This window comes from Talpa europaea (assembly GCF_964194135.1).
Source record: "Talpa europaea genome assembly, chromosome: X".
In the NCBI taxonomy this organism is placed as follows: domain Eukaryota; kingdom Metazoa; phylum Chordata; class Mammalia; order Eulipotyphla; family Talpidae; genus Talpa; species Talpa europaea.
Genome location: NC_140081.1, coordinates 47547776 through 47574663, shown reverse-complemented (window position 1 = coordinate 47574663; position 26888 = coordinate 47547776). Strand labels below are relative to the sequence as shown.

General features: G+C 42.6%; 2 protein-coding genes across 2 annotated transcripts in view; both read right to left on the bottom strand.

Moving 5' to 3' along the window:
• The window catches only part of TAF1 (TATA-box binding protein associated factor 1), a gene marked incomplete at both ends in the record, with an annotated part of 99917 nt that extends 89063 nt beyond the window's left edge, over positions 1–10854 (bottom strand). Inside the window, 9 exon segments of the mRNA XM_084259212.1 lie at positions 1229–1436; positions 1772–1990; positions 2369–2587; positions 3285–3523; positions 4642–4761; positions 9319–9435; positions 9592–9700; positions 10688–10824; positions 10827–10854. Coding sequence (XP_084115338.1) covers positions 1229–1436; positions 1772–1990; positions 2369–2587; positions 3285–3523; positions 4642–4761; positions 9319–9435; positions 9592–9700; positions 10688–10824; positions 10827–10854 — 1396 coding nt within the window.
• Positions 10855–17509: 6655 nt separating this feature from the next.
• On the bottom strand, positions 17510–24708 carry LOC311187352 (rho-related GTP-binding protein RhoG-like; the record flags this gene model as incomplete). The annotated part of the gene is made up of 2 exons (XM_084258706.1): positions 17510–18100; positions 24607–24708. The coding sequence occupies 2 exons, from the start codon at positions 24706–24708 to the stop codon at positions 17510–17512; spliced, it is 693 nt and encodes a 230-aa protein (XP_084114832.1).
• Positions 24709–26888: the final 2180 nt, after the last annotated feature.

Below are 26888 nucleotides of genomic sequence, written 5' to 3'. Positions count from 1 at the left end.
GGGAGCTACCCACATGGCACAGCAGACCTCTCCTGTCTCACCTGCTGCTCCCCTCAGCAGTGTACTTCAGTATATCTGCCTGTTCTGTTCCCCACTCTGTCTCTGGTGAATACTCTCAACCCCTGCACCTTGGGCCTGTACCCCAGTTCTTATACGCATAAATAAGTCTTTAAAAAAATTGCAGTCAAAAATGTACATTGCAGTATTTGTTTACACTAGTCACAACTTAAGCAGTCAAAAGTTTAAGGGACTGGTTAAATAAATTGCAGTAATAAGTACATAAAATATGCTAACAGTAAGTAGCAGTAAGATATATATTTCAAATACAATTGACAAATCATAAAAATACCCATGTAAGAATATTATGTAACCAGTATTTCAAATGGAAATAGGAGGGGAAAAAAACTTATTTCATAAATTAAAAAAAAAATAAGATACTTTTTTTCTTGAATTATAAATGTAATTCAGGTTAAAATGAGTATTTAGAAAGTACAAAAAGGTATGAAGAAAACTGAAGCTGACTATGATCTTACAAACCAGAAATAACCACCGTGAACCCATTCGTGTATTTTCTTAGTCAGCTTTCTATGTCCACATAGGGTGCTTTTTTAAAACTTACACAAACATGACATCAAATAAGCCATTTTATGCTTTTTTGACACTTAAAATGATTTTCCCATGCCATTAAACATTTGTGAAGAACAATGAAAGGCATAATGTTTATGCTAAGTGAAAAGCACCATATATAAAACTGTACCTACATTAATGAGCTCAACTACATACACACACAGAAGACAGAAAACTGAAAATATACTAAAAAGCTAACAGTTGATAATCTCTTGATAAGATTACCAGTGATTTTTGACAATGTCTTGTATTTTCTAAGTTTTCTACATTAAGCACAGTATGATCTCTGCCTCCCCCATTTAAGGAGAGAATAGGCACATTCTACAATGATAAAGAGATATTAGAAACAAAAGCAGAGTTTAAAGCATTATTATAATTCAGAAAGGTCTTATTCAAGTGGCTTTCACCTTTTCCTAATGTGAAATCAGTCCATTCTAGCTCATTAATAGTGTAAAAAAATAAATCGACAATACAGACTAGAATCAGTGCTCAGATCTAAAACACTTCACTGTCCCTCAGCAGCAGCAAAGAAATAGCTAAACCCACTGAGATGACTGAGTTGAAGGGCAGTGTGCTGGACACAGCTGGCAGAGAAGCACACCTTGCTGGACATTGTAAGCCATGGCATTCCTAGTCATGCTGGAAGGAAGCCAGCCTGCCAGGCTTGCACGCTGAGGTTTTGTCCCTTTGTGTTTGACATCCTCCCCATCCCAGATGATATCATCCTCCCAATGCAGTTGTGTCACCATCAGGAAGTTTTCATCAGCCAGAAGATCGCTGCCATTGCTTTCCTCAAGTTTCCTAAAGTCCTGTAGAAGTAGGGAAGGAACAACAAATCCCTGAATGGTCACTGGTCAACGTTCCCACTCCAAATCCCATATCAGATACATCAAATGTGGTCCTTGACTTGAAATAACCTGAAAATGGAGGAATATCCGCTTCCTCCCATTCCTCGTTTGGCAACACACTCAATTCACAAACAGAATTTTTGCAAAGGGGCCTAGTTGCCAGAGTGATAACAGCATACCAAGCAAAGGCTGAAAATACCTAAATCTCCCACCAAGTCTCTCCCCATTTAAAAAGAAAAGTAAAACATAGGCCCTGGGCACACTGATTCCTTTCTTACATTACCAGTGCTGCTTACCTCCAACATTCTACATTTCATGACAGGTTCATGTTCCAGCTTTCTCAGTTTGAAGCCATAGTCAAACCCACTGCCATCTTCAGGGACACCCAACATATCATACCACAGTCGGGCAGGCCCATAGCGCCACTCAGCCACTCTTGGTTTGGTATCTGTCACTTTATCTATATCTCCAGTTGATTGGGAAAACTTGGACTCCACAGGAGCCATCATTGTGATCTGTAACAGAATAAAGTAGTAGAAGGGGGAGGGGGATTCTCCTGATCCCAGATGTCCTTAGGCTACAGGGAGTTAAGAGGCAGGATGGGGGAACTAAGAAGCACCATGTGGATGATTTTTGAACAGGAATGGAATTAGAATGTAAACAACACAGGTATATCACAGCACACTGCCTGTCATTCAAAGCTTCCTATTCACCCTCTGCCAGCCCCTAAAACTTTTCTACTACAGTAGGGAAGGGACAGCCACTGTAAATGAACTCCTAATTACTCATTGGTAATCATCACAGGACTCTTGTCAGCTGAGGTGTTACTTCCCATTTAAACATAACCTAGGAAAAACTAGCTTGTTCCCCTCGTAGGTCTCTATTTTGCCTACTTCATCATCAGAGAGACACTGCTCTGGAGGAGGTGGTGGAGCATAATCGTAGTTCCACAAAGACTTCTGGTCGACTTCTGATTCTAGTGAGCACTCCACCTCCTGGATCTGCTCCTCCTGTATCAGCTCACGGTGCTTCTTCTTCCTCTTTCTGCGAGCACTTCGCCAAACAGATGGGACATTCTTCCCTGGTCCAAAAAGACGCAGGAAGCGTAACACCTAGAACACAGAACATGTTACCTTGTCAGAGACTCAATGTCAGATAGAAAACAAAGTAGCAAATAGGTCTGGAAACTCCCTTCAAGGGTCTACTTAATTGCGGGGGAGGATCAAGGAATGCTAAACTGAGATTTACATCACCTTCCAAGAAAATAAAGATGTGGCCCTTAATAATTTAGACTAGTACTTTTAAGACAACAAAAACAATTTCTAATGAGGACTATATAAATTACACTTATTAGCAATGCATACACCATTAAAAATAAGACCTAATACGTTATCATTGAATAAGGAAACCTTTATTTAGCTCTTATCCATTAAATATTCAGCATCTTAACAACAGAATTCAGTATTTAGAAAAGGTCAGTGGTTTGCAGTGTAAGCATTCTCCATAGAAAGTACCTTTTGGGCCTCCCTGGTGGTGCAAAGGGTTAAGCACAGCACTGTGAAGCTATCTGCAGAACCTGGTAGCATGAGTTCGATCCCAGGCCAGCCAGGGAGCTACCCACATGGTGCAGCAGACCAATCCTGTCGCCCCGCCACTCCCCTCAGCAGTGTATTTCAGTAGATCCACCTGTTCTGTTCCCCATTCTGTCTCTGGTGAATCCTCTCAACACCCTCAGCCCCACATCTCTGGCCTGCACCCCAGTTATTGTATGCATAGCTAAATAAATAAATCTTTAAAAAAAAAAAATACCTTCCCAGGCCGAAATTCTGGGAAAAGTTCTGTGACACTTGGCAACAGCTTGGTGGCGTCATGCTGCATAATCCCAGCCAATGGTAGGGTCAGCTTTCCATCGGATTCTGCCTGTGTTGCTTCCTGAGGTCCCATCTCAGATTCTGAGTCAGATGAACTACTGAAGTCCACTTTCTCTGAGGCCAAAGAGGAAGGGGCAATGATGGAGGGCAAGATGATGCCTTCTCCATCCTCAGACACTGCAACAAGGAAGAGAAACCCCTTTGGCATGTAACTGTGAGCATATTTCCTCAAATTCAGCCAACACTCATTCTAGGTTATATGCATGGCTCAATGGCAGGGGATATAGTTCCAAGTTCCCAGATTACTAGTATGCAACCCAAAAAATTCATTCCAATTCATTATCTCCCACCATTCCCAACTCACCTTGTACTTGGTACGCTAGGGTTCTGAACAGAGAAAACAAACACTATTACTACATTTACTACTTTCTGTAAGTATTTTAGGTTAAAGGAATGTGACCAATAACAAAATTATACAACACTTTTACACCAGTCAGACCTTATTATAACCAGTTCAGAGACCCATATGCTGGAGAATTTTTTTTTTAAGCCCACAGGCTAACAGTGAAACTGCTTAACATAAAATAAGACATATAACATAAAGTTAACAGATACTACTCAGCCTGCTGACTAAAAAAAATGACAAACTGATAGAAATTTAGGATTTATGTTTGAGGAACACAAGCCTCAAAAAAACAGATCAAAGACACCGCTCCTCCCTAATCTTCTAGGACAGGGTTACTACTGTTACAGACATAGGAATATTTGAGATGGTTACTGAAGACCCAGTCTTTGAATGGTCTGAATCTGGTAGTTGCGCTATATAATTTATATATGTTCTAGGGCGCCTTCCTCATTCAACCATTTCTTTTAAAGTCATCTCAATAGGTAGTGTCCAAATATCAGTATGCATATTAGTTACATGAGAAATTACCTGGGAACTTTTTTGAATTCCTGGCCTTTACCCCAGATCTTCTGAAATACTCTCTCCAGGGGTGAGAGTTGGAAATGTGTATTTGTTTTAAAGACTGAGGTGATTCTGAGGGGCAACCAGATTTGAGAATCGCTCAGATTTGAGAGACCTAATCTGCTTTTTCTCGAGCACATGTTAAAACTGCTTTGCCAGATGTTTTAAAAACAAAACTTTCCTTTAACACTGAAAATTGTACACGTTACTTCTGGAAGTTGTATCCTCTCCTAGCAGCTTAATTTTAATAGCCCCCTAGGTATTCCAAAAGCCTGGACTTAATGAATGCAACTAGCTCCTTAGACAAGAGTAAACAGCCTCCACTTACCACCAGTAATAGCATCCTGGTCCTTATCCTTTTTCATTGGTCCAGGGGGTGGAGGTGGAGGAGGCATCAACTTGCAATCAATGTCTTCACAATCAGCATCATAGTCATCTTCATCATAATCTATTAAAACCAAGAAGGTGACCTCAATATCCAGAACGTCACACAACAGCCTTGAGTTACCTCATCACTCAAGGATTTAAAGCACCACATGAAACCAGCTTCTGCCTTTAGGGAAAAATGGTATCATGGTATCAGCAAATGCTGTAACACAATGTATTCCTCATATAGGAATTTAGGAAGCTCTCAAGAACTGTTTAAAATCTTTCCTCCTGGGGCCTCCCTGGTGATGCAAGGGTTTAAGTCTCAGCACTATGAAGGAGGTGACCACATGGCACGACAGACCTCTCCCTCCTCATCCGCTGCTCCCCTCAGCAGTGTATTTCAGTCCGTATACCTGTTCTGCTCCCCACTGTCTCTGGCGAATCCTCTCACCCCTACACTGCTGGGCCTGCACCCCAGCTCTTGTATGCACAAATAAATCTTTAAAATAAATAGATAAAATCTTTCCTCCTAATCAAATTCTGCTTATTTTTCATTTCCACCCTGCGTAAGCTAATAATCTGTCATTTCCCTTTAAGAGTGGACTTTCTCTTCTCAACTCCCAAGGTTTTTTTTTTTTTTAAAGATTTATTTATGTATGTAAGAACTGGGGTGTAAGCCAGAGGTGTGGTGGGTGAGAAGATTCACGAGAGACAAAGTAGGGAGCAAAACAGGCAGATCTACTGAAATACACTGCTGAGGAGAGCAGCAGGCTAGTCAGGAAAGGTCTGCTGCACCATGTGGGTTGCTCCTTGGCCGGCCAGGGATCGAACTCTGCTGCAGTGGCTGGCTATACCTTGATAGCGCTGTCTTTAACCCCTGCGCCACCAGGGAGGCCCTCAACTCCCAAGTTTGTTTTTTTTTCCCTTTAAGATTTATTTATTTATACAAGAACTAGGGTACAGGCCAGATGTGGGAGAGGGAGAGAGGATTCACCAGAGAGAGAGCAGAGAACAGCATAGGCAGACTGATTGAAGTACACTGCTGAGGGTAGCGGCGGGCGAGACAGGAGAGGTCGGCTGCACCATGTGGGTTGCTCCGAGGCCGCTGCGAACAGCTTCACAGCACTGGGCTGCAAACAGCTTCACAGCACTGGGCTCAACCACCTGCGCCACCAGGGAGGCCCAACTCCCAAATTTTTGATACATTTTTTCTGTCTACCTTTTGAGTTTGTTATTCTTTCCATTGCCTTCTAATCACTGGCATCCATTCCCTTCCTCAAGAATCACCTTTATCCAGATTAAACCCAAATCTACCTATCTTGCCTCTACAAGTGCACTGCATGTTCTGCTGCCTAAAAAACCTTTCCACTCAGATATTAAACAACTATATTTCCTAGCACACTGAAATAGCTTCACCTCTTTTACAGATTAAAAAAAACTTCTTGTTAGTATCACTACTTTCATCCTCATTTTCCCAGCTTTAGTCTCCTGTCTCCATCAGTCCCTTACTCCCCACCTCCCCACACCCACACCTTTTTTAATCAACAGCAGTCATGGCAATTTTAATTTTTGAGGTTCAGTTATGTGCCAGATGTTTGTAGCTATTTTACCTGTAATCTCTCCAACGATGCTGCAAAGTAGAAAATATTCTGAGATACAGAAGACAAGTGACTTACTCAGGGCCACATATGTAACAAAGTCAGAATTCAAGTCTGGTTTAACAATAAAGCCTGTACTATTTCCCTCACTTCTTCACTCACTCACAACTTTCCCTAACTGTCACCCTAATCCCAACCTTGATAACTCTATATCTAGCCTACAAGAAGTCTCCAAGTTAGTCCGCTCCTTTACCTTTTCCTAATCAAAACCTCAAAACAATTACACCACTTTTTTTTTTAAGATTTATTTATTCATGCAAGCACTGGGTACAGTCAGAAGTGCAGGAGGGTGAGAGAATTCACAAGAGCCAGAGCGGGGAGCAGAGTAGGCAGACCGACGAAATACACTGCTGAGGGGAGCAGCGGGACCTGCAGGAGAGGTCTGTCACGCCATGTGGGACCCTTGCCCAGCAGCTGGGATCGAACCAGCGCTGCAGAGGCTGCAGGCAGCTTCGCAGCCCAGTGCTCAACTGCTGAGCCACCAGGGGAGGCCCCTATACTACTTTTCATTTTTATTGAGGAAGGGTGACTAACATATAAAGAGAATCAACCGCGACACTTTACTATGGTCGGTGCTTTCACACCACATTATAATGAAGTTAAACTCTACAGAAGCCCTACTAATAAGTAAGTATTGTCACCTTTATTGCAGCAAGAAAACTGTGGAAATGTTACAAATGAGATCCAAGTCCCAGAGATTGAGCAACTTTCCCAGGGTTAAACTAAACATGGAACTGGGATTTGAACCTATGACTTTCTGACTCCAAAATCAATTTTGTTTTACTCGACAATTAACCCTTTGCACTTGGAACCATTTTATGATATTTTGATTTAATTTCTTGTGCCATTTCAAGATAAAACTTCAGGGAAACATGCGTGTCTCAAAAAGCTGCGTTGAAATAACCTCAATTCCCCGTAATCACTAATAAATTGCAATGTCCCCTGAGAGGGGACATCCGAGTGATATGCTAGAATTCCGATGTCCTCTGAGAGGGGACAGCGGAGTGCAAAGGGTTAATGTTGGTTTACAGGGTTCATATCCTATGGGCCCCCATGTGCAGTAATTAAAATTTGCCTTTTCTCTTGCTAAATAAAAGTTGGTTTACAATTCTTTATGGCATCAAATCCCAAGTAACCTATGCATAAAATACTGACAAACTGCTCTTTCCTTGGTTCTTGCCATTTGACAATATTTTCTTTGCCTTTAGGGAAAACCTGCTGGCCATTTCTCCTCATACTACTCAGTTATCTCTATTGCCAAACCTCTAGACAAGCCATTGCTTCCAAACCAAAATACTTTATTACTTCCTCTCCATCAAACCTTTCAAAATTTTGCCCTAAATTTATTTTCACGAAGTCTTTTCTAATGGTCCCTGCCAACCTCCAATTATTCCAAAGATGTACCCTTGTAAATCAAGCTGTGTAAAATGGCCACTGCCAGGAAAGAAAAAAGCTAAGGGAATAAAGGTACCCTCAGAAGACAAGAGAAATGGGAAATGACATCACAGAGTACTGAGACACTATCAAATACAGCATCCTCCTTTTCCAGGAGGCCAGTTCATAAAACCCAACTGGGAAACCCCCACCCATGCTCTTCTTTACCACTCGAAACCTAAGCCTGAGAATTACATCCCCTGAAAATCAAAACTGCTACTACCTTCCCCTTAGCTTAAGTCAGGGTACTCAAAAATAAGTCATGCTACTGGACTCAGCTATTCTGGTAGCCCCTCAAAACTATAGAAATGTGAATTTATAATTGGTTAATTTCTTTTTTTAAAGATTTATTAATTTATGCATACAAGAGCTGGGGTACAGACCAGAGATACGGTGGGTGAGAGGATTCACCAGAGACAGTGGGGAACAGAACAGGCAGACTGACTGCAATACACTGCTGAGGGGAGCAGCGGGCAGGACAGGAGAGATCTGCTTCGCCATGTGGGTAGCTCCCTGGCCGGCTGGGGATCAAACTCATGCTGCAGAGGCTGTGGATTGCTTCACAGTGCAGTGCTTAACCCCTTGTGCCACCAGCAGGCCCCTATAATTGGTTTATTTCTTATTGTGAAATGTGCTTTGCATGTGCTTATCCCATCTTCCCCAAAAGATAACAATATCTCTCAAGGCCTGCATCTTTTGTTTTTTCTGGGTTATTTCTTGTGTACATGGTGCAGTTAATTGTCTTTATATAAGAAAACACTCACATCCATTAACTGGTCCTGAAGAAACTAATCTCAAGTATTTACCAAGTTTTACCTGCATTTCTCAGCAGACTGAAATCAAATTCAAAGAGGTGGACAATGAATAAATGGATGGGCAATCTCATATGAAAGTTTCAATCAGTGAGAGGTAGTGCAGGGCAGTAGAAAGAATGAATTATGACCAGCAGCTTTAGGTTCAAGACCAGTGAACTGAGCGCTTCAAGATCCAAAAACGGATTTTAACTTTGTACCTCACTATCAACAATTTACTGCACAGAACAGGTGCTCAATCAAAGTGTAATGAACTGAGTTGTTAAATTAGTCAAGACCTGACACTAACTGTAGAACTTCTTATAAAATTCTACATTTTATTAAATTCCTCTAAGGTTCAAGTTTTCCTTATCTATGAGAAGGTTAAGAACACATAATCACCAAGATCTTTGACATTCTGATTCTATAATTATCACACCTTATACCAGAGAGAAAAACCTATTTTTTGTAAGTAAGCATTAAGTGCACTGTGTCAGCATACTGGTAAATTGAGCCAATCAATACATTAGTTCATTTACATAGACAATGCATATACTTAATTCTTCTTGAACTGCCTATTCCTTGAAAGAAAAGACTGAGTTTAAGTAATTCCTGGCACTGAGCTGATAAAGGAAGGGAAGCAGAGTAAAGGCATACAGAACAGGTACAATGGCAGAAAACATACACAGAAACAAAGGACTACACAGAAAGAAACTACACTGGAAAGTTCTATCAATGACAACAAAAAATTACCCGAGTGGCAAAGGGGCTGCAAACTCCCCATTGTCTGCTGGTATCTTCTGCTTTCATCTTCTGCTACTTCATTGATGTCTGAATAGTCCACAGCATCTTCTGTACTTCTGATCCATCCTATAAATAAAATGGGGGAGGGGGAGGAGGGGCAGGAGTATATCTCAACAAAGAGCAAGTAACTCTCACTCCCTTAGATAATTCCCACTGAAAAGTACAGCTACAATAATTGGCTAAAGTCCTCCTCCAGTCTACAATCCATAACCCACACTTCACCTTCATCGTTTACCAAGGCACCATCAGTCAATTCTTCATTTGCCGTGAGTTCAGTGATCAGGCTGCCCAGACCCAAAGCCCCCAAGCCTGCCAAGTGCTTCTTACACTCCTGAAAAAGGGATAGCATCAGAATTGAAGACAACTGAACCGAAGCCTCCCACACCATATAAGACTTATTTCCGTGGTCCACAATAAAGCTATAGACCCACATGAAAGATGAATCTGCATGTGCTAAAAGGAGGATCACATTCCAGAACTTTAAATCTTCCACTAAAATCCACGCGGATCAGGCCTCTATTAAGATAGCAAATTCAATTTCATCACCTTAAAGTAATACGAAAGATTAATCAAAAAGACCACCACCAGGACTAAATGAATGGCACCGTAGTTCTCTTAAAAAAAAAAAAAAAGGCTAAAGCAACTGAGGTCATTCAGATTACAGAGGCAAGTACAATTTTCTTGCTATCTTGTGTGTGGGGGTGTGTTTGCAGGGAAAGAACATCGGTCAGTACTTTCTCCTTGAGAAAATGAGTATCATTTTACTACCTAAAGTAACGAAGGTGTACCAACTGGAGGAGAATAAATTCATGAATGTCACTGAACAACTAAGAAAACTACTTGAGAAGTTCATTGGGAACTGAAGAGCTCTGCCCCAGATGGTTTGAATATTCACTGTTCCAAAAACTGGGCCCTGAACCACATGATTTGCTACAGGTTTTGTCCAGTCCCCTGGCTCTAAAGCCACCTAAGGTCAGCGATGTCAGAAATGCGAAGTTTCTAAGAACCTCCTAGTTTCCCACAGCAATTCTTTTTCCTACTGCCTGATCAGGACGAACGCTATCTGCAAAACCACCCCCACCAGCGCCCAACACGCAGAGGCTTCCGCAGAGGTCTCCCCTTTCCCCATCCGCGCCCCAAACTCAGCTTCCTCACTACGTTACTGCACAAAATCGCTTCCCGTTTCCTCATAACTGCGCCCTCTCGCAGAGGGAGGACCACATCACCCTCTATTCCCCTACGCTCAACACCCAGTCCTTCCTCAGTCTACTCTCCCTGGCCGCACCACCCCGCCCTATCCCCACGCCCACCCCCTCACATCGTCCAAGACGCTTTCCCCCTCCAGTTGCCCGGCTCCATTGATGTTGCCGAAAAGGAACCCGGCTAAAGAAAATGGGCCGCCTCCGGCCGAATCTTCGTCGCTGTCCGTGTCTGACATGATGGCGGCTGCCGCGGGCGGAGGAGAAAATCCCAGCCTGGTCCCATAGACCGGAAATAAAAACATTAGTCGCCCTGAAGTGCCTAACAGGGCTACCTGACGCTACCAGCCTCTGCGGAAGCGGAATTAACAAAGAGTAACCGGAAAGGCCGTCCGTCCTACGAGAAAGAAGTGGTGTCACTACTTTACTAACGGTTTTTGATTCGCCCATACATGATCAGGAGGCTGGATATGTAGAAAGTCATTGGTCAATGAAAATGTGCGGTCCCGCCCCCTTTCACTCGCGAACGCACTAGTCTCGCACTGCGATGGGGTCTTTACTCCTATCGGAAGGAGCTGTCTGGGTCACGTGGACTACCTACGTGCTGGTAACCTTGGTTCACCACGCACAGCACCGGAAAGATTAGAACTGGTCCTTCTAGTCCGTGCTGTCAGCTGCTTCACTGCTCTGTCGCAAAGAGAAATCGGCGGTAAATGCACTGGGCCAAAGGTACCTTTGATAGTTGTTTTGAATTGACAATTCCCCATAAAACTCGACTCCCCCCTCCCCGTTTTATTTAGGGAAATGTGGAAATAAATGTACAGCCGACCCCCACACCTAGAATCAATTGTTAACATTTTGTCAGGTGGGTTTTTTTCTGAAGCGCTTGAAAATGGGTTGCAGGTGTGATTCTTCACCCCTAAAAGCAGACTTTATACGTAACCGCAGTATCAGTGTCAAGTCTTTAAAAATTAATATTAATGCAATATCATTTAAAGCAGTATTTATTTTCTTTTTAAAAGCTTTATTTAATAGCATACAGGAGCCGGGGTACAGGCCAGAGATGCGGGGGGTGAGAGGATTCACCAGAGAGTGGGGAGCAGAGCAGGCAGATGGACTGAAATACACTGCTGAGGGGAGCAGCAGGAGAGACAAGAGGTCTGCTGAGCCATATGGGTTGCTCCCTGGCCGGCTGGGGATCGAACTCAGGCGCAGTGGTGATAGCATGATAGTGCTGAGACTTAACCCCTATGCCACCAGGGAGGCCCCTTCCTCATTCTTTTTTTAATATTTTATTTTATATAATTCTTACATCATTTTTCATCTTTGCACAATATATGCATTTTCATTATGGTTATATACCCCATACAATTGCACCCCCCCCACCTTCCTCTCCCTGCCCCTCCCCCCCCATGTGTCTCTGGTTTATAGTTGCTTGTTGATTTTGATTTTTACATTGTATTGATTAGTTTTTTTCCTGGTCTCTTATTTAAGTTTTCTAAATTCCTGCTATGAGTGAGACCATCCGGTATTTTTCTTTTTCTTTCTGACTTATTTCGCTGAGCATGATCCTTTCTAGCGCCATCCATGTTGCTGCAAACTGCATGTGTTTATCTTTTTTGATTGCTGAGTAATATTCCATGTTGTATATGGACCACATCTTGATCCAGTCGTCTTATTTTTGGGCATTTGCCGCATTCTTTTTTATGGCTGGTCCATGGAGTGTTTTAACAGTGGATACATTTCTAGGCCAGATAACAAAGGTCTGCCAAAATCTGCACAGTAGGGCCTCCCCTAGTGGCGCAGGCAATTGAGCGCAGCACCTTGAAGCTGTCCACAGCCTCTGCAGCGCAGGTTCGATCCCGGCTGACTGGTGAGAATCCCACATGGTGCAGCAGATCTCTCCTGTCTCGCCTGCTGCTTCCCTCAGCAGTGTATTTCGTCAATCTGCCTGTTCTGTTCCCCACTCTGTCTCTGGTGAATCCTCTCACCCTCCCGGGCATCCAGCCTGTACCCCGGTTCTTGTATAAATAAATACAATCTTTAAAAAAAAATCTGCACAGTAGCTGAATTGCTGTACTTTGGTAATGAAAAATTAGAATACTATTGCTATGTTAATATTTAAAACAAAACAAAATAGAATGTTTTCAAATGTACTTTATCTGCCTCTTGGATGTTGGGTCATGAGAAAAAGCAGATTCTATGAGAAATAAAGATTTGTAAAATGTGGAAGGGAACTTCAGATACTGTATATATTAAAAGATGCCATTTCTGATTCAAAATGTGGGCTTTGTAAAAATTTAGCATATGACCCAACAATTCCTTTCAGGTATATACCCAAGTTGAAAACATTTACATAAGGCTTCCCAGGTGGCGGTGGCACAGCAGGTTGAGCGCAGCGCTGTGAAGCTGTCCGCAGCCTCTGTGGCGCTGGTTCGATTGCTGGCCGGCCAGGGAGATTCCCACATGGCGAGGCAGACCTCTCCTGTCTTGCCCGCTGCTCCCCTCAACAGTGTACTTTGGTCCTTCTGCCTGTTCTGTTCTGCTCCCTGCTCTGTCTCTGGTGAATTCTCTCAGCCTCCTGCGCCTCTCTCTGGCCTGTACCCCAGTGCTTGTATAAATAAATAAATCTTAAAAAAAAAAGAAAACGTATCTACATAAACTCTTGTATGCAAAGGTTCACAACTGCCTTATTGATAATAGCAAAAAAATGGAAACAATTCAAATGCCCCTCAACTGATGAATAAATGTATGTCTGTACAAATGAGTATTATTCAGCAACAAAAAGAAACGTGCTACAAAATGGATGAACCTTGAAAATATTATGCTAAATGAAAGGGAGTTCCAAATAACCACGTATTGTTTGATGACAAATGAAATGTTCAGAAAAGACTAATAGATAACAGACAAAGTAAATTAGTGGTGGGGGGGGCAAGGGGGTTGGGAACAGGGATAAACTGTAAGAGGGATCTCTTTGGGGTCACCTGTAACTGGACTGTGATGATGGCTGCAGGACTCAGGACTAAAAGTCATTAAATTGTGCACTTGAAATGGGTCTCCCATCTCACCCCCTCCCTTTCAGGGTATTTCAATAAATCCACCTTTACTATTCTCCAAATGGGTGAATTTTATAGTGTATAAATTATACCTTAATAAGACTATTTGCTAATAAACAAAAAAAACCACATGCTTTTGCTCTTCCTTATTAATGCACTGCACCATCACACCATATAATCACAGGCCAGGATGAGTCCACTTTTATTACTGGAGGATAACTGGAGAAGAAAAAGGACATCAAATGATGTCTTATTTTTATAATCCCAATTCCTCGTACAATAGAAGCTTGAAATTGTTGGCTGAATGTAGTGTAATTAAGTGAGAGAAAATAACCATAGGGAACTAACTAGTGTGTCATTAGTGGAAACCAGGAAATTATGCTAAATCCTGAAAATGAACAGGGGTGGGAAGGCAGGAACTAAAGAATCAGTGGCAGCAGAGCACACAGTATCCTACCCTGGTTGTCTAATATAGAAAAATAAGTAAAGTTATACATAACTACAGGGTACAATACAATTGCAGTTATTTCATCCTTTGCAAGTTGAAAAGTATTTAGAGACCACTCAAAAGAAAAGGTGGACGGTGAGGAACTGCTTTGATCTTTGGAAAGCAGCAGACCCAGTAAAATCTGAAAAGTTTATTATCATTCATAATGAATAATTTAAAGGTGATATCAGCATGTTTATCTTCATACAAATTCCTTTTAAGTACAAAAATCAAGATGTCAGTGTATGCTTAGGACCATCAAATCAGTCCAATACAAAACCACTTTCCCAGACTTGGGGATCACACCTCCATTTATTAGAAGACATAAGTTTGCCCAAACCAAACCCAGGCTTACTTTTGGGAATTTGCCAGGCAAGTGGGGAGCAGGAGACACTATTAAATTAAAAGCCAATTAAAAAGATTTCAGTAGCTTAAAAACGTTCCCAGAGACACAGGTGACAGCCATGTTTCTAATCCCTCTCAACCAGTAAGTCCTATAGCATCCCAGGTGGCATCAACCAAACATCCTGAGACTAAATAACACCCTTGAATGGTAAGTGTTCATTTGGCTGCCTGTGGAAAAACTCAGTGACTCTCTACAAGGGCAGTGGGCACACATGCTCACAGGCCAATTGATTCCTGTGGTCACCACACTACTATTAACAGCAGTTCAACTTCCCAAAGTGCTACTGGGCCTTAGTTGAAGAGGACCACTGTAGGGTTAGGAAAAATGTCAGGCTTTTCTGCCCTCCCTCCATCAGGATAGATGACGGATCCCTGAGGTCCTGAATGCATGTCTGATGGCGGGCACCTGGAGTAGGGTGTGGGCATACATAGATGGGATTCACCTGGGCTAAGACTGGGCTTTTAAGGGCGGCGTCACGGGGACGCCAGCAGAAGCCGAAAAGAAGCCGAAAGAGAAGCCGAGAGAGAAGCAGAGAAGGCCGGAGAGCCCAGATAGAGTGAAGACTTGCTGGGGGCTGGGAGGCCTGCCAGCCTCCCGGCCCCCCAGCACCCCTGCCTGCCGTGTACCTGGTAATCCCAATAAAAACCTGCAAAAACCACTGAGAACTCTGACTCCTCCTTTACCTGGTCTGCTGGATCATAGAAAACCTGCTCAGTGGTCATTCCTGACCCTACAACCACCATGACCCTCTTCCAGTTAACACACTTGTGCATACAGAATCCCTGCCACTCCACCCCACCACCCCAAACACACACACACACAGGAGGCCCTGGGTTATACACTGGAAAAATACAGTACAACATATTGAAATTGAGATAAAAGGCAAATATTAAACAATACTATTCATCCAGGGCCCTCCACAGTGCTAGACAATCAATGGGGTAGAAATACACACCAAGAAGTATTATATTGAAGTAGAAGGTGCAATGATGAAGGAAAAACAAAACAAAACCAAAAAAAACCCACCTTAATCTATGCTGAGAGAAAAGGGAAGGAATGGAGGGAAAGTTTCCTTAACATTCCCCTTCTTGATACTGATACCATACATGATACCTGCTTGACCTCCAGGTTTCACTTTTTCCAGATAAGGGTTGCCAGATTTAGCAGATGAAAATGTAAGATGAATTTTAGATAAACAGCAAATAATTTTCAGTGGAAGTATGTCCCAAATATTGCATTGTACACACTTCTACTAAAAAAGTTATTTGTAAGAGATGACTATTATATGTGGCAACCCTATCCAGGAAGTTCAGTTAACCCAAGGCCACTCTCATCCTAGCACGTCAAAGAGCAACAGGAGGCTACCACAGACACTTCTGCACCAGGGCTGGGGGGGGGGGCGGGGGCAGTTATTTGATCCTTTTGGCTCCATTTCCCAATCTCTCAAAAACTCAATGCTATTTTGGCAAGGTGAGGGCATGTGCATGGTGGAGCTGCCAACCACTATCTGCCAGGCAGAGAAGCAAGTTTTCCTTCCATATCAAATGAAGGTCAAAAATACAATTAGGGAGAATAAGGAGAAGCAGGCCACTGGCATATGGAATCTGACTCTTACTGAGCGAGTAGGCTGAGCTACCCCAGCAAAATCCCTACAAAGTAAACAGTCCTAGGGTCTGGAGATAGGGATCCAAAATACTCTCTTGGAGCAAGTAAAAGACACACAGGGCTGAACACACACACACACAAAAGCCACACAGGGGAGGGAGGGGCACGAAGAGAGCAAGATAGCCTTTAGAGGGTGACTCAGGAATGAAACCAGAAGGGAAGTCTCAGAAGGAATCACAGCATTCCACGACAATGACAAGAACGACATATTGTTTGTTTTATTTAAGGGGTTAAACTTGAGTGGTCTTTCCCTAAAACAGGAGGCAAAGAGAAAAAAAGGGCCCCACAGAAATCTCAGAGACACAGCTTTTTGAAGGAATTGCTATTTCCACATCACTGGGCCCATAGTGCTATCAGAACCTAATAGCAGATCTGACATCAGATGACACATCCAGTGCCCCATCATAACTAAGTACCAACCCCACTCCCAAAGCTGAGGAACTGGTAACAAATGTATGACTGATCAATATTTGTCTCAAAGGCATGAAGAGGGAAACATAAGAAAGAATGGGACCGCATGAACCTTTTTTCCTGCATAGGTTCCTCCATGGGAATTCCTGGTTCCTGCTAACCTAGCATCTCTGAAACTATTCCCAGGGATGTTAGTAGGTGTCACATGGGAACAGTCAATGAAATAAACATGGGAAACACTGCTTATAAAAAATTGTAAATTCCTGCAGTAGAGGAACCTGTTCTATGTTATTTAAATCACCGGTTCTTTTCAAGGAACATGACCATATCACAGAACTTTAGGAAATACTGCTTAACTATTTTGAGGGAAATGTCTCACCTCAAGAATGGGAAGAACTGTCAACATTTGGAACACCCAGAAATCACACATAAAATGGCTTCCAAAAAACAGTGTATCACAAAGTTTAAGACAATTTTTGAAAACTGGAGAAACTTGTCTTTCCGTGAAGCACTTGCTCACTGGTAAATATGACCAGAAAAGCTGAAATCAGATTTACAAACAGACAAGCAAAAGCCAACAAAGAACAGTACTAGGCTGCACTGCTTAGTCATGGCCTAGCCAGGACAGAAAAGAACAGCTCTTGGTGGTATCTCCTCTTACTGCCTCAACATGAGAGGCACGTGTGTGCGTGCGCGCACACACACACACCCTCAAATTTTCTCCAAAAGGTTCAGACCAAACTTCAGAGTAGCCACATACAAACTAGCCTGTCTTCATTCCTCCAAAAGCCAAATAACCTTAAGTCAAGGATTTCCAGAAGAAAAAATGAATGGCTCACGTTGGTGTTGTTAAATGCTATCAAAGAAATTGTCACTTATTCTCCTTAGGTGCAGTCCCCAAGTAGCACCTTGAAAACTATAAGAGGACACACTTCTTGGTGTTCTTCTTTGTGGCAGGGTAAAGCACAGCCCGGACAGCTTCCAAAAATACCTCATGTACCCCATCCTGCAAAAGGGCAGAACATTCCAGATACTTCACAGCCCCCACCTGCTTGGCCAGGGAGGTGCCTTGCTGAGGAGTTGTGGGCACTAGGCTCTGTTCCTTCAACTTCTTCACTGTCTCAAGGTCACTCCGAAGATCTCTCTTGGTGCCGACCAGCAGAACAGGTACATTAGGGCAATGATGGGAGACTTCTGGGTGCCACTTATGCCTCACATTGGCATAAGAGGATGGGTTGCCAATGGAAAAACAAATGACAAAGATATTGGTCTGGGGGTAGGAGAGCGTACGCAGTCGGTCATACTCCTCTTGGCCAGCTGTGTCCCACAGGTTCAGACTGACGATCTGGCCATCCACAGATGTCTGGGCACTGTAGTTATCAAAGACAGTGGGGATATACTCCTCAGGAAAGGCATTTGTTGTGTAACTGATGAGGAGGCATGTCTTACCTACAGCCCCATCTCCTACCACCACACATTTGATCGTCTGCATTCTTCCCCTGGAGTCCTGTGTAGAAGAAAGAAAGAATGTTTGCAGCTGCTTGGTTAGGGAGCATAAGCTTTGTAAACACTACTCTCTGAGGAGAAAAAAAGGAAGTAAGACTGAATACCCATCCCCTTAACACCATAGAAGAGTCAGCTGGCAAAAGTTGTAGAAGAGTTCTTACCATGGAGTCCATGGACTGCTAAAGCACCTAAAGTGTAGGCTTCGGGGGCCTCCCTGGTGGCACAGGGGTTAAAGAAAGCACTGTCAAGCTATCACCAGCCACTGCAGCACAAGGTCGATCCCAGCCAGCCAGGGAGCAACACACATGTCACAGCATACCTCTCCTGTCTTGCCCACTGCTCCCCTCAGCAGTGTATTTAGTCAGTCTGCCTGTTCTGCTTCCCATTCTGCCTCTGGTGAATCCTCTTACCTCCTGCACCTCTGGCCTATATTCCAGTTCTTGTATGTATAAATAAATAAATCTTTTTAAAAAATGTTCACAGGGGCCTCCCTGGTGGCACAGGGGTTAAAAACATAGCACTATCAAGCTATCATCAGCCCCTGCAGCATGAGTTCGATCCCAGCCAAGGAGCTGACCCACATGTGCCGGGGCGCCACCTGCCGCAGACCAGCACAGCAGTGAACGATGAGGCCGTCTCAGGGTTGAGAGATTGTGCAGGGTGGTCAGGGATTCGGCGAATAAATGACAAACAGACACACTTCAAGAGAGTGAAAATCTGAGTGTAATTTTCTTTGAGTTGGTGACCAGTATATATATGTTTTTTAAAGGCATAGGAAAGGCGAACATCAGTGAAGAAATCAGTTTGTTTATAGGTTTAGCTTATCATTGACAGAGCAGTGATTTACATCTGGACCCAGGCGCATTCCTAGTTAGGCTATTAATTTTTCTTTTTGTTTTATGTGATTACTTTTTTGTTTTAACTACTCACTACCACTAAATTACTATTAATTAGCATGGGTGAGTTATACTTTTCACAATGTAATATTTTTATCATTAAGATTAATGCTAACAAGGCTAAGTATATAACAGAGAAATTATTAAGCTAATAGTTCTATTAATACACAGTGTTTAGTAATGTTTCATTTGAATTAGTCTAGTTATTAGATTTTGTATGTTCTTTTTTAATCAGCAAACCAATGACCTTTTTAGACAGAGAAAAAGAAAAGATTTTAGAAAGAGAAAAGATTTTAGAGAGACAGTTGTATTAGAATAAAGTTTGTGGGCCTTGAGAAGGCGAGATAAGGTTCCCTGCGGTCAGCATTTCTGTAGTGGCTCCTTGGGGTCGTTATCTTTCAACAGGCTTCCGTCTTCGGGGGTTTGCTGTTCTCCCCCTGCTTCAGGGAGTTTTGCTGTTCTCCCCCGCGTGCTGGTTCCTTGCCCAGCTGGACCTAGGGACCAGGCGAAAGCCATTAGCCCTAAAGGTCACTGCAGGGGGAGGTGCAGCAACATGGCGCAGCAGACCTCTTCTGTCTCTCCCACTGCTTTTCTGAGCAGTGTATGTCAGTAGATCCGCCTGCTCTGCTCCCCACTCTATCTCTGGTGAATCTTCTCACCTCCCTGCACCTCTGGCCTGCACCCCAGCTCTTGTACGCATAAATAAATAAAATCTTCAAAAAAAAGTCCACATACAGGTATTTGTTACATTGTTGTCATAGGTCTGCAGATACCTTATCAAAGTTGTTAAAGTATAGCAGGTGTGTAATAAATGGTAACTAATTTTAAAACTGTTATAGATAGAGGGTTCCCAAGGTTGAAACAAAAGAAACACAACTCTTACTCTGAGTCTGTGGCTACAGACAAAGCATAGGGACCACCACTCTTGAAAAACAGTGATATAATATTGGAAAGCAAGGTACACCATTCAGGCTCAGTCATGTAGAGGAGTGGATAAGAGTGCAGGCTCTGAGGTCAGACCACGTGGAGTCAAACACCAGTCCTCCTTTTCCTAAGCTCTATGAACATGGGTAAGTTTTTAACTAGAGGATTAAATGAAAGAATGCACAAGTAGTAATTATTAATGACTGGCACACAGGAAGTACTAGTGAAGTGTTTTAAACTACTATGACTTCATGATAATTCTTCTATTTTACTGCTGAGGAAGATAAAAGTTCTGTAATATGATTACAATGCTGTACAAACCATAGGTCTTATTCCTTTCACCTCATCTGAGTAAAACTATAGATCAAAACTATAGGTCAATTCATGACTACATGAATCAAGTATTTGAGAATTAATGGTAAGGCACAGATGATCTCCAAGAAGCATGTTTACTATGCACTCCCAATGCTTCACCCTGTCAGTGCCCCCACGGAACTCCATTTTTATTAGCTTCTTAGCAACTGCCCTAATTTCAGACCTGATCCTTTCAGCATAACTTCTTCAAGTGTCAGAATATGGAGGAAAGGGGATAGTCAACTGTATTTGACTATAGAAAAATAACTCAGAATTGGGCCTTCCTGGTGGTGCTAGCATCAAAGACAGCACTATCTAGCTATTGTCAGCCACTACAGCACAAGTCTGATCCCCACTGGCCAGGGTGCTAACCCACATGGCGTAGCAGACCTCTCCTGTCTCGTCTACTGCTCCCCTCAGGAATGTATTCCAGTCGGTGTGCCTGTTCTGTTCCCCATTGTCTCTGGTGAGTCCTCCCACCCCCCCCCCCGCACCTCTGGCCTGTACCCCAGTTCTTGTATGCAGAAATAAATAAATCTTTTAAAAAAAGAAAAGTTGTCCTTTAGAGTATGCTTCATACAGGAACATTTTAAAGGTAGCTCTTTCCCGACAGAGTCATTTTTGACTAGCCAGGCATTCATTCCACTTTAAAAACCTTCATTAGAACAGGTCCCACAGCTCAAAGAAATTTAGAGCATAATTCAGCTCTGGTAGGCAACCATCTCAGGGTATTCACTGATCACCAGCTGTCTTTTTTCATCTAGGAATAGACATAAATATCAAACACAAGGATGATGGACATACGGCAAAGTCACCACCACATTCCTTGACAACAGCCTTCCTTGACTTTCCCAGTCAGGATCGATTTCTTTCTCTTCTGAATTTCTATAGCAATTACTGTCTGTACAACCCATCTTCCCACCCTCCTCTGGGTATCATCCAGTAACCAACATCTCTGCTCAATGTGACATCTCAGGACCATAGTACATCTGAGGGGGGTTGTTGAACTAGAGAAGAACTCTAAGGTACTTTGCATACCAAGCTCTGCTCCTTATCTCTATGTGTAGGGAGAAGCATCTATATCACTTCTACTTGCTTTTATCTACCAATATATGGTCTGCAGATGGGCTCTCAATTCACACTGATGGATGGGGACCTAGATGATGAAATGTAGCTAGAATATTCTATATCTGAAACAAAACCCCAAACAGCACACTCTCTGTGAAAGGGAGAGTTCAACAAAAGTCCCAGGTATTTGGGGGGAGCTGCTTTGTACATCTGACTCATTTGTTCAGCCCACATGTTTATTACATTATTCTCTACTTGTACATATGTTTGAAATTCTCTATAAATTTTTTAATTAAAAAATCTATCAAAAATAATTGAAAACAGGATCTTGAGGGCATATTTTCACACCCATGTCCACTGTGTCATGATTCACAATAGCTAAGAGGTGGAAGCAACCCTAAATATACATCAAATGTCTACCAATGGATGGATAAAGAAAATGTAGACAGACAGTTATGTATGTACGTACATATTTGAGAGAAAGTGCTATGATTCAGCCTTTTTTCATATGCTACAACATGAATGAACCTAGAGGACATTCTGCTAAGTGAAAGAAGCCAGTCATAAAATGTACTACAGGATTCCACTTATTTGAGGTGTCTAGAATGGTCGAACTCATAGAAACAGAAAGTACAATGGTTTGGCCAGGGGCTGGGGGAGGGGGAAATAGAGTTGTTTAATGGAGTTTCAGTTTTGCAAGATGAAAAAATTCTAGAGATTTGTTGCACAACAATTTGCATATATGGTTTATACTAGTGTATTAGACACTTAAGATGGCTTTTAAATACTAAAAATAAAAATAATACTTTTTAAAAGGGCTGGGATGGGCCTCCCTGGTGGCACAAGGGGTTAAGTCTCAGCACTATAAAGCTATCAGCAGCCACTGCAGCATAGAGTTTGATACCCGGCCAGGGAGGTGACCCACATGGTGCAGCAGACCTCTCCTATCTTGCCCACTGCTCCCCTCAGCAGTGTATTTCAGTCAATCCACCTGTTCTACTTTCCACTCTGTCTCTGGTGAATCCTCTTACCTCCCCGCAACTCTGGCCCACACCCCAGTTCTTGTATGCATAAATAATTTTTTAAAAAATGTTGGGGGTTCTGGGAGGATAGGAATTACAAGAGAAAGGCAAATATTCTAGGCTGTTCATCACCTATATAAGAAAAGAGTGTTTACCTGAGGTAGCATGATACTATCCCATTAAGGAACACCCACAGCTCCTCCCCCCACCCTATCACTACTATCCACACTCTCTCAGGTACCACTAAGGGCAATGACTGCTACGACAGATTCAAAAAAGGGTAAAAATAAAACCAAAAAAAGAATGTAGAAGTTTGTGGCCTCTTGGCAAAGGCAGGACTTATATAAAAAGGCAATCCAAAAAACAATGCATGTTTCAGAGAAAATAGGTTACTATGTGGGAAACAAAAAGAAACTAAGAATTGAGAGCCTATTATAGGAATTGTGCAAAGTACTTTGACATATCCTATTTAAGCCTCTCAGTAACACTGTGAGGTAGCTATCAGAGGAGCTCAGGGAACTTTCACGTGTGTCTGATGTTGTTTTGATGAGATGTTGGGTTCAGTGAGCAGTGTCCTTGGGTAAGTTACCTCTGAGAAAAATTTCAGCAGAGGTCCCCTTTCAGCAGCCCAAGACGAGTTTACCCAGAAGATGAAGATATTTGCACAGACACAGGCAGGAGGTTACATTTTAAAAGGACAGGTTTATTAGTAAACGGAGAGAAGACACACAGACACCAGCAGGCCAAAAAAGGGTCTTTGCCAGTGTGGAGATTTACAGATATAATGTTATTTTGGACAGGGTTCATTCCTTTATGGAATTGTTATCTATTATTAAATTAATCACTTTTAGGGTGTGACTAGGTTGAGTGATGATTCTCAATAATGACCCTCAAACTCCATATCCCTGCCTCTGGGTCTCGGGACACTTTCTATAGCAATATGCTTTATCTACACCATCTGTGCCTAGGGATTTTCATTTCTATAGCTGGCTTAACAACTATATTCATCATTTTTACCACACCTCCAGTTTTGGTTTTATGTTGCCCCATTCCAGATTTTCTACTCTCAGCCTCCGTCATGCCTCTCATTGGAAAATGGAAGAGGCCCAGAGCTACAGAGGCCAGCACCTCAGAAGGCTCCCTTCCTAGGCCTCCCTGGTGGCACAGGGGTTAAAGTCTTAGCACCATCAAGTTATCACCAGCCACTGTGGCAAGAGTTTGATCCCCGGCCAGGGAGATAACCCACATGGCACAGCAGACCTCTCCCGTCTTGCCTGCTGCTCCCCTCAGCAGTGTATTTCAGTCAATCCACCTGTTCTGCTCCCCACTCTGTATCTGGTGAATCCTCTCACCTCAACCCTCCTCTAGTCTACACCCCAGTTCTTGTATGCATACATAAATAAAAATAAATCTTTTTTTTAAAGGCTCCCTTCCAAGTTACTCATTCATTATTAACCTTGGATTTCGTTTTTTCTAAATTTCCCAATCTATTCTGCAAATCATCCTTCACATGTACAGTCTGCACAGCTGTCAGTTTTGTCCTAATTTTAATGCACAATATTAAAGACCCAATAACAATGAAGACAAGGAGGCAGCTCAAAGTACTACTATTTCTCACACACTCTCCTCAAAGTTTCTCCCTTTCCACAAGTCTGAGTCTAATAGATTTGAACTCAATAACTTTCTGAAGTCACAACAGTTCAGCAGATGTCCCCCTTTCTTATTGAAGACTCACTTCTTTGGTTTGAGTCTAATCAAAAAAGACATCAGGAGGGCCTCCCCTGCTGGCGCTGCGGCAGCCTCTGCATGGCCAATTCGATCCCCGGCCACCGGCGAGGGTCCCACCAAAAAAGAAAATAAATAAAAAATAAAAGATTTCAGTACACTTAGGGGCTAAAGTGGCCATGTGAAAACTCCACAAGCCCGAGAGTATCCTGCTGACCCATGAATAGCAACCACAAGCCGACTGGGCACTTCCCTCGCATCCTTCTCTCCAAGGGCAATCGGTTCTGGGATTCCGTATAGACTGAGCCTAGGACAGAGAGGTACCCCGCACTGCAATCATAAACAGAAGAGCTGCTCAATCTCCTCCATACACGCACACCTCATCCCACCCTCAAATACCTTCCATGTAAGTGGTGGCTCATAAGGCAACTATCTTGGGGATGGGGAGACTCTTGAAAAAGGGGGGAGAGACGTGGGGCTCGTCTGGGGGGGGGGGGAAGTTCTCAAAAAAAGATTACCGGGCAAAGTGCTCGTTCTCCCGCGCGGCTCAACCGCAGCTGGCGGAGCCTCCCGGGCTTCTCTCTCTGGGCTAGGCAAGCTCCGCCGGTTTGGCGCCACATCCGGGCGCGACCCAGTCCCACCCCGTCGTCGGTCGCAATCGCCATTCGGCTCCCAAGCCTTCTGGGAAATGCAGTCCTAGGGTCCGCCTCGCTGTCCGCAAGTCACAGGCTCTAAACTACACCTTCCGGTAAGCTACAATGACTTAGATCCTGATCCCCATAGATTTACAGGTAAGGGGATGCCAAAGCCTGCCTCTCCCTCTCCAGAACACTGTTTCCTCCTCAGGACCAATATTAACATAAAGAGGCAGTAGGGAAAAAAAAAAAAAAGAGGCAGTAGGGAAACTTGAAAAGTTTTAGGAAAAATGGAGGCGATATAAGAAAATAAGGTAGTAAGCTAATTAGGGTTGCCGTGCCACTGTATATTCATTTGCATTCTCTAGAGTTTTATATAAATGGAATCGTACAGTATGTATTCTTTTTAAAATCAGATTTGTTGAGGGCCTCCCCGGTGGCGCAAGGGGTTAAGCACAGCACTGTGAAGCTATCTGCAGCTGCAGCACGAGTTCGATCCCCAGCAGTCTAGGGAGCTGACCCACATGGCGCAGCAGACCTCTCCTGTCTCACCCGCTGCTCCCCTTAGCAGTGTATTTCAGTAGGTCCGCCTATTCTGCTCCCCACTCTGTCTCTAGTGAATCCTCTCCCCCACCCCCCACCTCTGGCCTGCACCACACCTCTTGTATGCGTAAATAAATAAATCTTTTAAAAACTCAGATTTGTTGAGATTCACATACCATACAATTCACCCATTTAAATTGTAAATTCAATAAGTTTTGGTATGCTACATTAATTTTTTTTAATTGTGGTAAATATATATAACAAAATTTGCCATTTTAACTATTTTCAATGTACAATTCTGAGTATTAAGTACATTCACAATGTTGCCCAACCATCATCATTATCTATTTCCAAAACTTTTCATTACCCCAAACAGATAATTCTATAGAATCCATTAAGCAGGACTCTTCATTTCCCCCTTCCCAGGGCTCCTAGAAACCAACCTCTGTCTACACGAATTTGACTATTCCTGCTAATCTTTTATCAATTAATGGACAATTGAATTGTTTCCAATGTTTGACTAGTGTGAATAATGCTACAGTGAATGATGACATACAAGGATCTAGTTTTGTTGATTTTCTCTACTGTTTTGTTTTCTAGTTCATGATTTCCACTTTGACCTTTGTTATTTTGGTTCTACTTTGTGTTTTATTTACTCTTCTTTTTACTAAAGTCATTGTTTTGAGGCCTTTCTTCTGTTCTAATAAGGTTTTTAATATTTTAAATTTACCCCCTAAAAAAATTACCCCCTAACTACTGCTTTAGCAGAATCCCAAAAATTATATGTTGTAAGTTTTATTTTCATTCAGTTCAAATCATTTCCTGATTTCCCTTTTGATTTCTTCTTGAACCCATAGGTTATTTAGAAGTGGATTATTTGGTTTTCAAACATTTCAGGATTTTCCAGAGAACTTTCTGTTATTAATATGTGATTTAATTCCATTCTTTTTAGAGAATTTATTATGTGTGTTTTGTGACCTAGAATTTGGTTTATCCTGGTAAATACTCCACCAAGCACTTGAAAAGAATATGTAGGTGCTCACTTCGGCAGCATATATACTGAAAAAATTGAAAAGAATGTGTAATTTGCTATTTTCTTTCTTTTAAAGATGTATTTATCTATGCATACAAGAACTGGGCTGTAGACCACAGGTGCAGGGGATAAGAGAATTCACCAGAGACAGAGTGGGGAACAGAACAGGCAGATTGACTGAAATACACTGCTGAAGGGAGCAGTAAGTGAGACAGGAGAGATCTGTTGTGCCATGTGGGTTGCTCTCTGGGAGCTGGGTATGATGGAACTCTTCCTGCAGTGGCTGGCAAAAGCTTGATAGCGCTGTGTCTTTAACCCCTGTGCTACCAGGGAAGTCCCTACCTTCTTGTTTTCTTGTGGAGTGATCTATAAATGTCAACCAGGTCAATTTGGTTGATAGTGTTTTTCACTTCTGTCTCTTTGCTGATCTTATGCCCCTTGTTCTATCAATTATTGAGAGACTGTAGTGACATTTCTGATTAGACTTGTGGATATGTCTATTTCTTCTTGCACTTTATCAATTTTTGATTCATGTATTTTGAAGCTATTATATTAGGTGCACAAATTTTACAATTATGTCTTCTTTGTT